The following is a 13,525-nucleotide window of genomic DNA, read 5'->3' as shown; positions in this document are numbered from 1 at the left end:
TGGCGGATGAGCAGCTCATGTTTAACTGAACAATTCAGAAAGCTTGGGTATTTGCTAGTCTGAAGTATTTTCTTGTTTGTTTTTCACTCCACACATCTGAGATGAAAAATTATATCTCAGAAGTTGGATTTCAGCAGTATGTAAAGAGCCCTGGTGGTGCAGTGGTTAAAGCACTTGGCTGCTAACCAAAAGGTTGGCGGTTCGAACCCACCAGCCGCTCCAAGGAAGAAAGATGTGGCAGTCTGATTCTGTAATGATTTACAGCGTTGGAAACCCTATGGTGCAGTTCTACTCTGTCCTATAGGGTTGCTATGAGTCAGAATTGACCTGACGGCAGTGGGTTTGGTTTGGGGGTTAATGATTAGGGAAACCATACTGAATCTGAAATAGACATTCACAAAAACCAACCAATGTTATTTTTTCCCTTACCCATTTCTCTGAGGGCAAACTGTAGGCAGTGTTCATAAACTTTGAGAAAGACAGGTATATACAGAGCACAGTTTTTCTATCTCCGTACCACGTGCTAAGCTTTGATATGCTCCACTTGTCCACTGTGGGGTCACCACTGACTGTTCCAGGGTGGCAGAGGACTGGCTGACATTATTGAACATCTGGCATCAGTTCCCTCCCTCCATCCCTTCTTCGAATTTCAAAATAAAACATCTCTGGAAATCTACTTAGGATGAATATCTGATAGCCAAAGGAGAAGAGAATCCTGCCGAGGGCTGCTTAGTTATGCTGATGACAGGGTTTGGCTGATCAAGCAGTTAAAAGCTGTGATAAACCCACTGCCATGAAGTCAACTCATAGTGACCTTATGGGACAGAAGAGAACTGCTCCATAGGGTTTCCAAGGAGTGGCCGGTAAATTTGAACTGCCAGCCTTTTGGTTAACAGCTGTAGCTCTTAAGCACTGAACCACCAGGGCTCCAAAGCTATGATAAACCACCCCCCCCAAAACCCAAAAAACCCAAACTCATTGCCATTGAGTCGATTCCAACTCACAGTGACCCTATAGGACAGAGTAGAACTGCCCCATAGGGTTTCCAACGCTGTAAATAGTTACGGAATCAGACTGCCGCATCTTTCTCCCAGGAGTGGCTGGTGGGTTCGAACTGCTGACCTTTTGGTTAGCAGCCGTAGCACTTAACCACTACACCACCAGGCTTTCCACTGTGCCACCAGGGCTCCATAAACCTATGAGAGTAGTCACTTACAGTTTTCCTACTTGGGTGTGAAAACACTAAACCAAATACATGCTCCAAGGGCAAGCGAGAGATAGGAAGGGACATGCTCTGGGGTCATTAAATACAGACACAGAAACACGGGGCAGAACGTCAGCGGCCCTGGGCTTCTTCCCCAGCACTTTGTCTCAGCCACAATCAGCGTTCACTTAGGAAGCAATTACCCTCCCTTCCTGCACGCCTTACAATTTAGTTAACTCAGTCATTGCTTAAAAAACCACCCACTGCTGTCCAGTCGATTCTGACTCATAGCAAGTCACTGATTACAAACACCTTGACTTAAAATGTTTCTCCCCTTCATCTGACTCCAAGAATAGGACAGCTTCAGTTTCGTTTTTTCTACTTTTATTGCATTTTTGCTTTTGAGATACAAACAAACCACTTGCTTATACCACACAAAACACACCCACTCTTTGTGATTTTAAAGTGCATTTCCCCTTTAACTTTGTGTACAAAAATATTTATTTTTTAAACCTGTGGAATATTTCTTGACAAGGCACTTTCAGGCATACAATGAAGATGAGAATTCTACATTCACGCTGAAGTAAAACCGAAACAATGTCATCACAGCTGCCTTCTAGAAGTCCTCGGAGCTCTAGCCGTCTCTAGGAACTGAATAGCAAAACTGTAAAAAACATTCACAGCTTTGCAACTTGAACTGCGATGCTTTACAACCCTGGAGAGGAAACACTGCCTAGACAACAGCTTTCCGTTCCAGTCCCAGGCTTCGGGAAAGAAGCTAAGCTGCCAAATTGACTTCAGATGACCCTGTGGGGTCCCATCACGTGTGACTTCTTTTCCCCAATTTCAGCGATCATATCTGGAGAGAGAATTAGCTATTAGGACCACCCAGGCCTACTCTGGTAAACCACAGCCAGTTAGGGACTTTTAAAAGAGGAAACTAATGAAAGAGGACCGAAAGCTTCGTTCACTGTCTGTTGAGAGGGAAAACCCAGAAAATGGGCACTTCTGAAGAAAAGGAGCATACAAACACGTACTTGGCTTATACACATATATAGCCCATTTCACATCCAACTGACGCCAAGTAATGCTTACTTTCAAAAAGCAAATGATACGTGAAGATAAAAAACCACAAAGCATTCTCCTAGAAATTCAAAATATACATCTTTAAAAAAAACTTACCGAAAGAGTAACGTTTTACCACCTTCAAAATCAAATCTTAGATGTAAAATAAATTCTCTTATTGACTCCGTAGCTGTTTTAATTTATAGAGAGCTGCGAAACCCCATTCTTTCTAACCACTTATGTTGTTAAGTGCGCCCCTATAACAAAAACACTTAAAAAAGAAACCCAGCCAAATGCTTCCTATCTTCCAAAGAAGGCTGAAAGCTTATTTATTATGCATACGTATGTAGTCCAGCTTATTTATGGCACCCAATTTGTAAATGCTCCACATGGCATTTGGAGGAAATAACTGCATAACAAAAATGGAGCCGTACCCCATCCTGGATAAGGCTTGCCCTTCTGGGGCAATCTGTATAGGACAGTGGGACTGGGGCCATTTGTCGCCATAACCAAGGGCTACCGGAAGGCCAAAGCTACAAGTGAGGCTGCAATGAAGTGTCCAGCTAAGAAATCTGTCACCCCCTGAGTGTGAAGGGCCTACCTACACACCTAGCAATGAAATAAGGAGAGCTTCCTTCAAAGCAGTTCCTGAGGCCATCTGATGAACATCAAGGAAAGACGGGGCCCAAAGGAGGAAGGTTGCCATGGTGGGAAGAGGGCGTGGTCAAGAAAGGGCAGTCTTCTTCTGGTACTGCTACCTCAGTGAGTGACAACACTCAGGAGGGAAGTCGGGGACCCAAATTCTCGAATCAGGGAAGGGTTTTTGCAAGCAGGTGAGGGCTTGTCTTCTGAGCCACCTAGTGAGGTGAACGTCCCAGGTGCGCTGGCTGGAGGGTTGCAACCAGTGCCCCCAGCAAAAAAGCCAGGCTGAGCTGGGAGCAAGAAAGGGTTGGGAGAAGACTTACGGCTGCTTTAGAAGAGATGCTTATCACTGAATTAGGGTATTTCAAATTCTGACATGGGAATGTCTTAGACAGTCACTGGAGGCATTTTCCTTATGAACATAGGACTCTCTGGTCACCCTCAGTCTGACAGCATATAAACGACAGTGCACCTTGTACCTCATACCTCTCCTCCATGGCAGTGGCGGGGGGGGGGGCATCTGAAAATAAATCCAGGAAATCACTTTGCTTCTCTTTGATTCAGCCCGATGCCATTCACAGCTTTGACCACCAAATTTCTAACACTTAACATAACTTCTGTGTGCCTGACGTGAGGTTTACTTACATAAAGCGCAGTTTCAGCTCATTTCAGCAGAAGATAAAAACGTGACATCCCCATAAGTGACATTAGCATATAATCCCAGTGTGCTACTCACCCGGGAAAAGCACAAAACAGACAAAAACAAAACAAAACAAAGCACTAAATTGCAGACTAGTAACAGCCAGTTTTATGACCAAGAATTACATGAAACACCACTTAGAGCATTTTAAAACTCAGGACATTTTAAAGCTTAACAAAACAAAACAAAACAATAAAACTCTCAGAGCCATGACATTCAGTGCCTGACAACTGAGAATTGTGCCACATTTACAAAGTCACAGGGGCCCTGAGGTGTTTCTAATTAATCTGGATAATTCAAGCAAAGGAAGACCCTTTGCTAGGAGAGTCCAGCGGCTTTGCCCCCATGTCTAGACAACTGTGTTTCCCTCTTCCTAACCCCCTTAGGAGAACTTTCTTTAGTAGGATCAGGCAAAAATAAAATCACAGTCATGTAACCAAGCTCAAAAAAAGAAAGAAAGAAAAAAATGCAACCTTCTACCAACAGACATATAAAAGTATTTTCAAAACACTCCTAAATACAAGGTCACAGGTTTGGGGGATTCATTGAACGACCCAGGAGTCTCTGTACAATAGCATTTAGCTGGCAGGCTTTATTACTCGAGGTCCAACATGGTTAAGAACAACTCATCTCTGACGCTTTGGAGTTGGCAAATATTTAAAATAGAATACGAGAACTTGGTTGGGTTTTCTCCTCTAACCCTTTATGTACTCACACACCATAAATAAAAACACCCAAATCCAAGTCCCTAGGTGCTTGCAAAGTGTCCTGGATATTGTAAATCACAGCCAAAACAAAATCATTTTCTGGAGGCTTTAAGGATTTGTAGGATCTGCAAATCAAAATGTCCTAAACTCAGTATAAAAGATAACTCCAGAAAAGGAGATTAAAAATTGTTTTTCAAAGAATGAGACGCTTGCGAACCAGCCAAACAAGTTACAACAAATCTTGTAATTGAGCTGTCTGGCGACTCGGGATAAAAGTACTTAGAAAGCTCCCCTAAAAGCCAAGAGGAAAAGCTAAAACAGTCCCACTCATGATTGTCCTCCCTTGTCTTAGCCCGGCAATCTGTAACACCACAACAGGGGCCAGTCACTAGATAACTGGGTGCTATTCTCACTGGAGCCACTATATGGGTCCGGGAAGAGAGAGGAAGAAAGCCTGTCAGTCACAAGCTCATTTGCCTTTATTATATTTTCCTGAACATCAGATGGACTGTGTAAGAAAATAATATGCCAAAAAATGAACTGGCAATCATATGACAGCACAGGAAAAAAAAAAAAAAAAGAAGAAGAAGAAAGGAGCCGACCCCATCTCTCTTCCATAGCTGTATTAGAAACGTGCAACTTCAGACTGACGTATCCTCACGGAGAGATAAAGTATGGTGTATATGTACAGATGAGCAACAGCGGCACCCACATGCAGGAAAGGCCTGGCTGGACGGAGAACACCTGAAGACCAGTAGTGGGGGTCCAAGGTGAGGTGGCTGGGACTGAGCGACACGTGCAGGTGGCTTTCCAAGTCCCAGGTGAGAGCAGTGGGTCCTCCCGGCATCCAGGCACGCCTCGCCCTGTGGCACTGCCGGCTCCCCTCAGACCTGGTTCCGGGGCATCGAAGACCCCCCACTATCCACTCCTATCCTCGTGGCTGCTGTGGGTGCTGCACGGCCCAGCACACCACGTGCATCCTCCGGTGTGCCCGCTGAGGGAATGACTATGAAACCAGTTCTGTGACATAAACCTGACTGGATTTGCTGGCTTAAGAAAAAAAGCGAATAGGATCCTTTCTTTAAAGAAAAGCATGCCTAATGGCAGTTCAACTTTACTCTTTTCTTGGCGTCTGCCTATATCCCACTGTGACTGGAGCCAGGCTTGTCTGTGCACCGGCTCAGCCCCACTCCATCCCATGCCGATCACTAGTAGTAGGGCCCTAGCTTTTCATATCCTAAATAACTAGGCCACTCCGGGAACAGACCGTAGGAACACCGAGGGCTTCCAAACTGGTCGAAGGCTATTCCAAAATCCAGTCCATTTTGTGGCTCGCCTACGCCCTGAGTAGATCTTAACTCAGCCCGGGTGATCCTATAGTTTTTGCCTTTGTTGCTGTCCCAGTACGTCTGTCCCCTGCATTCATAGCATACGGCAAACTCCATCCTTTCATAAGACTGGATTTTTTCAGGCAAGCGAATGTCAAAGGAGAACGTGTCCTTGTCTGAACCGGCATAAGTGTCCTTCACATACCGACAAGGAAAGTCTGTGAAGCTTTTCCAAGTGTCGAATGTCATTCTTATTTTCACAATCTTCTCAAAGGCAAGGTTCTGCACCTTCACCGTGCCGGCAATGGCTCTGTCTTTCAGCACACAGTTTTCAAGGCAGACGTGGTCTTTCTGAAGTCGATTTCTGAAGTCTAAGTAATCTGCAGAAGGCTGTGAGAAATCCAGAACAAAGCTCTCGCTCTCTGCTGTCGTCAAATTAACGATGTTGTCTAGAAGCTCGGCGATGTTGAATGGGATATCTAATGGGTCATCGAACTCTGAGAACACTTTGACCATTGTCAGGGCCAGCCCTTGGTTGTCGGCAAAGGAGACCCGCTTTTTCACCTTTTTCTCCTGGTCAGTCGGGGCCACCATTCCATTGGTTTCATTCTTGCTGCTCAACTGAATACAGGGCCTCAGAGGTTTGCTTGGCTTTGGTGAGATCTTGAAGGCGAACCTCTCTCTGCGCAAGGAAGGAGCCATGCAGTTGTACCTGTATTCTATGTCCACGGCCATCGTTGGGCTAGATGAATAGGCTAGAACCCTGGCACAGAGGGAAAAAGAACAAAACAGCAAAGAGATCAGATGGGTGTTAAATGCATCGTTCCAACAGAGACTAGCTAACAGCAGGCTGTTTCGCTTCACCTCCACCCACGTGGCTCGCAGTATTAACCAAAGTGTGGTCCAGCACATCGCTGGTATCAAGGGGACTTAAAAGTATAAAGTGGGAAAAAAAAAAATCCATGGTTAAAAAAAAGTATGGAATTATTAATTTTAAAAGTAAGTTGATAAGTGTTTTTTTCTGTCAAGAATTCTTAGGTTGCAGGGTGGTACAGATGGTTAACGCGCTCAGCTGCTAACCAAAAAGCTGGAGGTTTGATGAGTCCACCCAGAGGCACCCTAGAGATCTACTTCAGAAAAATCAGCCCTTGAAAACCCTATGGAGCACAGTTCTACTGTGACATCATGGCATCGCCACGAGTTAGAATCAACTCCACGGCAACTGGTTTGGTTTGGTTTTTCAGTACGTTAACGTGGGGGTGATCATGAAGATGGCATAGTGTTTGCAGAATGTGCCAAGCTTATTTGATATGGATTCTCTTCTGGGGAGAACAGCTTTTCTGAAGAACAGCTGTTCTGAGAAAGATGCTTGGTAAATACTGCCTTAATAGAAAGAAATGAATTCATTCCACAAATGCTGATTTAGAGTTTACTATATGCCTGGCATTGTACAGACCCTGGGATTCAACAGTGAAGACAGACACAAATCTGCTTTCATTAACTTACAATGGGTTTTTATCAGCTAGTATAGCTTTCTTCAAGGAGCCCAGGTGGTGCAATGGTTAAACGCTAGGCAAATAACTGGGAAGTTGGCTATTTGAACCCACTCTGCCACTTTGGGGGAGAAAGACCTGGTAGTCTGCTCCCATAAAGATTACAGCCTAGAAAACCCTATGGGGAAGTTATACTCTGTCACATGGGGTCACTACGAGTTGGAATTCGACTTGACAGCACCTAACAACAACATTATATCTTTCTTTATAGAAAGAACCAGAAATCTAGCATTTTTAAATCTTTCATGTAAGTGAAGATTTGTCTTCTCTACAAGTGAAAATAGCTTTTTTAAGAATAAAAAGGAAAAAAGAGTCATGCTAAAAGAAAGACATTTACTCTGCTTCATAAAAACTATAATTTTCTATAGGTGAAAAAATAAATAAAACCAAAAAATTAAACACAAATTCAGAAAACATTTTACAACAAGCATGACCCTAAAGTCAATACCTTAATATATAAAGAGGCCTTACGAAGCAATAACAAAATCACAGATTCCACATTAAAAAATGAGCAAAGGGCACAAGTAGCAGATTCGTGAAAGAAATTTAAAAATGGGCCACGAGTATGCAAAATGTTCAACCTGATAAGTTATTTTAAAAATTTATATTCAGAAACAATGCCTGTTTTTATCAATCAAATTAGGAAAGAACTTAAAAAGACAATACAAATATTTGTAATTGTATAGATTGGCACATCATTCCTAAATGTTCTTATCATTTGATGTTCTAATATCACATACATTTATCTTACAGGAATAATTAAAAGTGGATAGAGGGGAAAGGGTGAGAAAATAACCTAAAGACCAAAAACAGGCATCTGGTTGAATGACTTGTACTACATCCATGATACCCTTTTATATAGTCATTAAAACCATAATTTGCAAAAATATTTAAATGGCACAGAAAAAAACCGATAGTATATTGTTAATGTAAACAGTGGAGAAGATAAAATTGCACATAGAGGCCCGACTTGTGGGGAAAATTAGTATACACATACAGAGAAAAAAAAAGAAGATCAATGATACACTCAACACTACCAGTACATCTGGAGTCCTGGAGGCGCAGTGGTTAAGAGCTCGGCTGCTGACCAAAAGGTCAGCAGTTCAAATCCATCAGCTGCTTCTTGAAAACCCTATGGGGCAGTTCTACTCTGTCCTACAGGGTTGCTTTGAGTCAGAATCGGCTGGCTCGACAGCAACGGGTATCAGTATATTCAGTTGATAAGATTTCAGGAAATGTGTTTTCCTGCTTTGTCCTTTCTTGCATTTTCTAAAATACATATTATTTCTATAATCAGAAAAAAAAAATCTTCAAAAAAAACCCTCAAATATTTTAAGATTTTCCAAAAACCCATCCCAACACTACTGTCTCACAGCGGCTAAGCAATTTTATCATCCTAATTACCACGGCAAATTTACATTCTGATTTCACGGTTACAATGAGCTAGATCAGAAAAGTTAGTGCGAAAACTGGGATTAGCATCTTAAATCTGAGAATCAGGGAACAGGAAAACTTCCCAGGCTTCTCTCGCCTCCTATGGCGAAGGTATAGGTATGTGGTGCCATTGTGGGGCTGCTCGCTCAAAGGCCTCAATTGCCCCCGCTAGGCCCCAGAGGATGTGAAAGGTGAAACACTTGGCTGCTAACTGAAAGGCTGAGGGTGCAAGTCCACCCAGAGGTACCTTGGAAGAGAGGCCTGGCGATCTACTTCTGAAAAATCAGCCGCTGAAAACCCTGCGGAGCACCGTTCTACTCTGATACACATGGGGTCACCATGAGTTGGAATCGACTCACAGCAACTGGTTAGTCCCCACCCTGTGACTAGGGCTGTGGGAGAGAACCGTAGTGGAAAACCGTTAGGGCAAAACGCTGCTGATCTGCCAAAAGCTGGGGCCGCTGGGTCAGCCCCGTAAATAATATCTCATTTTCAACTTCTGATTTTGATGAACAAAATATATAAGGGAAAAATGAGAAAGGAGGAAGACACGATAAGTGTGATCCCATTTTCCAAAAGAAGTTCAGCACTACCCTAGGATGTAACAGGCACTCAGCGAACACCAGTCTGGATTTCAGGTGGGATGTCCAGAGAGACACCCAAATTTAGAGACAAATAAAACGGACTAAATTAGTGCCAACATGTAGTTATGTAAACATTCACTTTAAAGGATATTTGTCTTAGTTTCTCTCCTCCAACAAAGTCAATCTAGTGAAAAATTTAAGGGCAAATTTGCTTTTTATTACCTGTTCTTATACATGTATGATTGTTTTAGAAAGAAAAGCCCTGACTGACCTGGGCAAGATAAGTATAGAGGGTCAGAGTAAAGTTTTTTTCTTTATAAAAAATACAGATTAAAAACCAACCAACCAACCAACCAACCAACCAACCAACCAACCAACCAACCAACCAACCAGCCAACCAGCCAACCGTCCTTGACTTGTACCCCAGACTCTCCCACTCTGTCCACCCTTAAAAACCTGGTGTGAGCCAAGGGTGAGTACGTTCCTCCTTGGTAGCTTCCTCCTGTACTGAGTCAGCACAAGGTCAACTTCAAGTTCTCTCTGCATCTCTGACAAGCCTGCAAACCACCTTCATATGTGCTTTCCCACACACCCACCTTTAAAACAGCTCACTCGAAAAAGATTGGGAAACTCTCAAGATACTGTGGAAATAGAATTCTGAAGCGAAGGACTCAGTTCGAGAATCTCACAAGTCCAGCAGACTGAAACCACTCTAAAGTGCTAATCCTGCAGGTTAAAAAGACTTAGCTGAAGACATGGGTGAAGTTTCACTGTTTGGGCCCAGGGGTACAAATGTGCCCCCAAGATCTCCTTTTATCGCCAAGCTGGGTGAACAAGCAGAACTGGGGGTAGGGAGGCGACGGTATAGTCTGAGCCAGAGCTAGTTAAACAATTCCACTGGCACTTTCCGGAGCCAGAAAAAAAGTTTTGCAACATTTGTCCGTGAAAGGCAAAACTAAGGTTAACCACCTGGTGACCCAAGGTTACTACCAGGGCTGCTGGCCCAGTGAGATTGCACAAGCAACCCCTGCCCAGAATACCTTCATTTTTTGAGTGTCACCCTTACTGAAAGTGGGAACATTAACCCCTGCGGCCTCAACCTGGGGTAAACTTGACTGTGAACCACCTTGCCTGTCCTCGCAGGTAGATTCCAGCGTTACTAATGCAATGATTCTCCAAAAATCACTGCAGCCAGGTGCTGGCTTGGTATAAGCTCTCCTGATCTGCTCAAAAAACTCCCCAATAACCTTGACATGGATGATTATCACCTAGAAGTATTCCTAGTAACTGAGATGTACAAGGTAATATTTTCTTAAGCCCCCTGAAAGGTGTTTTAGTCTCAAATGGCATGAAAATGATCAGCTCCAACACAGGATGTGCTTGGCTGTACAGCGGGACTTCTCTCCAGGCAGACTCTCCTGGCTGCTGCAGCCCTCTCCCATGCCAGGGACTATGAGTTACCAAGGAAAAAAACAGAACTAAAAGATAAGGACACGCTTGAACCAGCAGAGTTTGACATAGGATCTGGATACAGAGGGTAAGCAGCTGGTCCCCAGGGCAGCTGGGATTCTCACTTTGCCTTCATACAGATGCCCAAGAGATCCATCTTGCCCAGTGACAGACTGGGCCATGCTCAAGGGTCGATTTCAGTGTTCCTGGCCAAAAGAGAACAAACTCTAATGCTATGAAAACTGGAGCGAACATGGTTAGTTTTGCATAAGCGTTTTCCCTGTCAAATTAGTGACAGATAACATGCCTTCCCAAGACAGCTCGCCAGGGTTAGGTAGCACAGCGACTTTTCTTGTGAAAACTATGGAACTACACAGAAAATAACCCCATGACCTCCACAGTATCAGGCAACTGAGCCAAGTAGAGCTATTGACTGTCTGGCTATGCCTTTTCTAGGAAGCAAATCTTTGTTTTGTATTTAGGCCAACGCATTTTTCCCTCCATTCTCTTCTACTCTGATAAGACAGAAAAATTGGATGTGCCAATAAACCCACCAGGAACACTGAAAGCTCTATCAAAACCATTAGGCAAGCACTCGAAACAAGGTTATAAAATGTTTTAAGACATAGTCATTCAGCATTTCTTTGTTCCCTCCCCACAGGTCTGGCTAATGCAGTATGGATAAAGTGGCAATCTTTCCCCTTTGGATTCAGATTACGGGGCCCTATTCACGGCCTCTTGTAGCCCTCTATCCTGTCACCATCATCAAAGTATCTTTGAGATAAATGTCTGCGAATGGGCTGCACATTACAGGAAAGCAGCAAGTTAAGTCGGCATAGTCCCTGCTAGCTAACAGTGTCCAGCCTGGGCCACACAGCATTGGCTACGCAGAGGGGCTGCACTTAGCTGTGCCACTTGGGCAAGTCACTCAGCCTCTCTGGGCTTGAGGTGTTCCCTCTGAGGTTCCACCTAACACCGACATGCCATATTGCTAATAAAGCCGGATGGGCCTTCTCTTCCCTCTAACTCCTCCCGAAAGGCCTCAACTTCACTTTTGTGGTAAGTCCTCCAGCTGTCTTCACTTTAATCTTGGCTCCTGGACAGCCTTGCCAAATGAACCATTTCCTCTCCTCCTCTTCATCCCAACCCAAAGCCCTAACTGCTCTTCTCCTGGAGCCTGGCTCTCCCAGAGAGTCCAGCCACACAAACCACAGACCCCAATTTGTTTCAGTAGCTCAGCTTCCAAGTCATCTTTCTCCCACTTTCTCCTCTTCTTCAGAAAACAATACCCTGACAGGCCCCACCTCTTCTATTACGTCGCTCTGGGCTCCTACTTTCGCAGGTACTGTCCATTTCACACCCTTTTCTCTGAGTTCAAAAGGATGTAACGAACAGGGCCCCAGGGGCAGGCAGGAGGATCCAGGCAGGAGGATCCAGGCAGGAGGGTCCTCACAGGTTCCTCTCTGACCCTGCCCCCTCTCGCCCCAACCTCTCCAAGAACCGCCTTCCCCTCATCCTGCACCCACCTTTCGGGCCGCACAGAAGCCCCCTCCCCAGCTTGCTCGCTGCATCAGACTGCCGGGAGGGAGGTGGCAGGGGGCGACCGCTGCCACCGACTACGTGAGCGTCGCTGTGTCCGGGAGGCAGGGCCTGGGCTGGGTTCCCGGAGATGTGACCGGCAGGGGGAAGAAGGCGACGACGAGGAGGAGCCCAAGTTATTACAACAGGGCGGGGCGGAGCGGGGCGCGCCGGGTTCCCTCGGGCCAGGCCGGAGCCGCGTCGCGCGAGCGCCCCCGCGCAGCCGCCTGGCCTGGCCAACCCGAGACAGCCGTGGGCCGGGGTTGGCATCGCCGGGCTTCTGGAGGCCACTGCCACCGCAGTGCTATACGTCCCATTGCCCTTGGCGGCCTGAGAGTCTACCAAGTGTGCTTCCTTGCTTTTTACGGAGCAACTGAGGCCCGGAGGCAGACTGGGTGACTTTCCCTTAAGGCCCCACCGCCCAACTCTTTACAGGGACCCACGGAGACACCCTCCAGAGCTGTCGGGTCCCAGGCTGAAAAGGCCCTGTGCCAGACCCCACCCGAGGCCAAGAGCAGAAGGCAGAGAGAGGGTAGGGGTATCTGATGTGCAGAATCTCCACACGGCAGTCCCTGTCCCAGCTCCAGGCCATCCCTCGTGGCCGGGACCCCCCTCAGCGGCCCACGTGGGTCCAGCCGGGCTCCATCCTAGCTCTGGTCCCTGGATCCCCCTCTCCACAGTGCAAGCAACAGCCTGCCCGCCGCCTACGCTGTGCCACCGTCGGAGAGTACCTGGAAGTTGGACGGCGACCGTGCAGGGGCGCAGGAACCACAGCGGGTCTTTACTGCGCGCCCCTCGCCGTGGGTTCCCTGGCCTGCACCTCGCCCTCAGGGCTTGCAGAGGGACGTACCTGGCGCAGCTCCTCAGCCCCGAGGTGCAGAGGCACCAGCCCGCAGCAGCATCTGCGCCCGGGCGCCAGGGGCAGCGGCGGTGGCTGCGGGAGCTGGGGTCCGCGCTCGGGTCAGCGCCCTCCGCGGGCAGCCGCATCCGTCCGTGCGCGACAGCAGCCCGCTGGCCTCCTCCCTGCGGCCCCTCCCCCGGGACTCCGGCTCCCCACGGCCGCGCGGCCCCCTTTAACTTTCCGGCCACCTCTCCCGACAGCGGGTTCCATCCCAGACCCCCTTTCACGTGAACGCCCCCCGCAGCCAATGGGCGCGCCCGGGACGCGAGCCGCCCACCAATGGCCGCGGAGCCGCAGCCCGGGAGCGCCGCTCCGCCACGTGATCGGCAGCGCGCCCGGAGTGACAGGGCTGGAGTCCAGGGGCTGGCGAGGGGGCGGTG

At 46.9% G+C, this 13,525-nt stretch overlaps 1 protein-coding gene across 2 annotated transcripts; it reads right to left on the bottom strand.

Annotated features, from left to right (window-relative positions):
* Positions 1 to 1,571: 1,571 nt before the first annotated feature.
* Positions 1,572 to 13,198, bottom strand: PPP1R3B (protein phosphatase 1 regulatory subunit 3B). Of its 2 annotated transcripts, none has more exons than XM_064272841.1 (2): positions 13,095 to 13,198; positions 1,572 to 6,409 (listed from the first exon to the last, which is right to left on the bottom strand). In XM_064272841.1, exon 2 carries the CDS (start codon positions 6,379 to 6,381, stop codon positions 5,527 to 5,529), a length of 855 nt encoding a protein of 284 aa, XP_064128911.1. In that variant the 5' UTR covers positions 6,382 to 6,409; positions 13,095 to 13,198; the 3' UTR covers positions 1,572 to 5,526. The 2 variants fall into 2 exon arrangements, with proteins under 2 accessions (XP_064128911.1, XP_010590783.1); XM_010592481.3 differs by lacking the exon at positions 13,095 to 13,198 and adding an exon at positions 12,193 to 12,356.
* Positions 13,199 to 13,525: the final 327 nt, after the last annotated feature.

This window comes from Loxodonta africana, chromosome 19 (genome assembly GCF_030014295.1).
Source record: "Loxodonta africana isolate mLoxAfr1 chromosome 19, mLoxAfr1.hap2, whole genome shotgun sequence".
Taxonomy (NCBI): Eukaryota; Metazoa; Chordata; class Mammalia; order Proboscidea; family Elephantidae; genus Loxodonta; species Loxodonta africana.
Note: the sequence above shows the minus strand (reverse complement) of the source record. Positions and strands in the feature narration are given on the sequence as shown.

What these genes read in the sequence shown, in the direction of transcription:
- PPP1R3B (XM_064272841.1), bottom strand. Translation starts at nt 6,381, where the DNA reads ATGGCCGTGGACATAGAATACAGGTACAACTGCATGGCTCCTTCCTTG.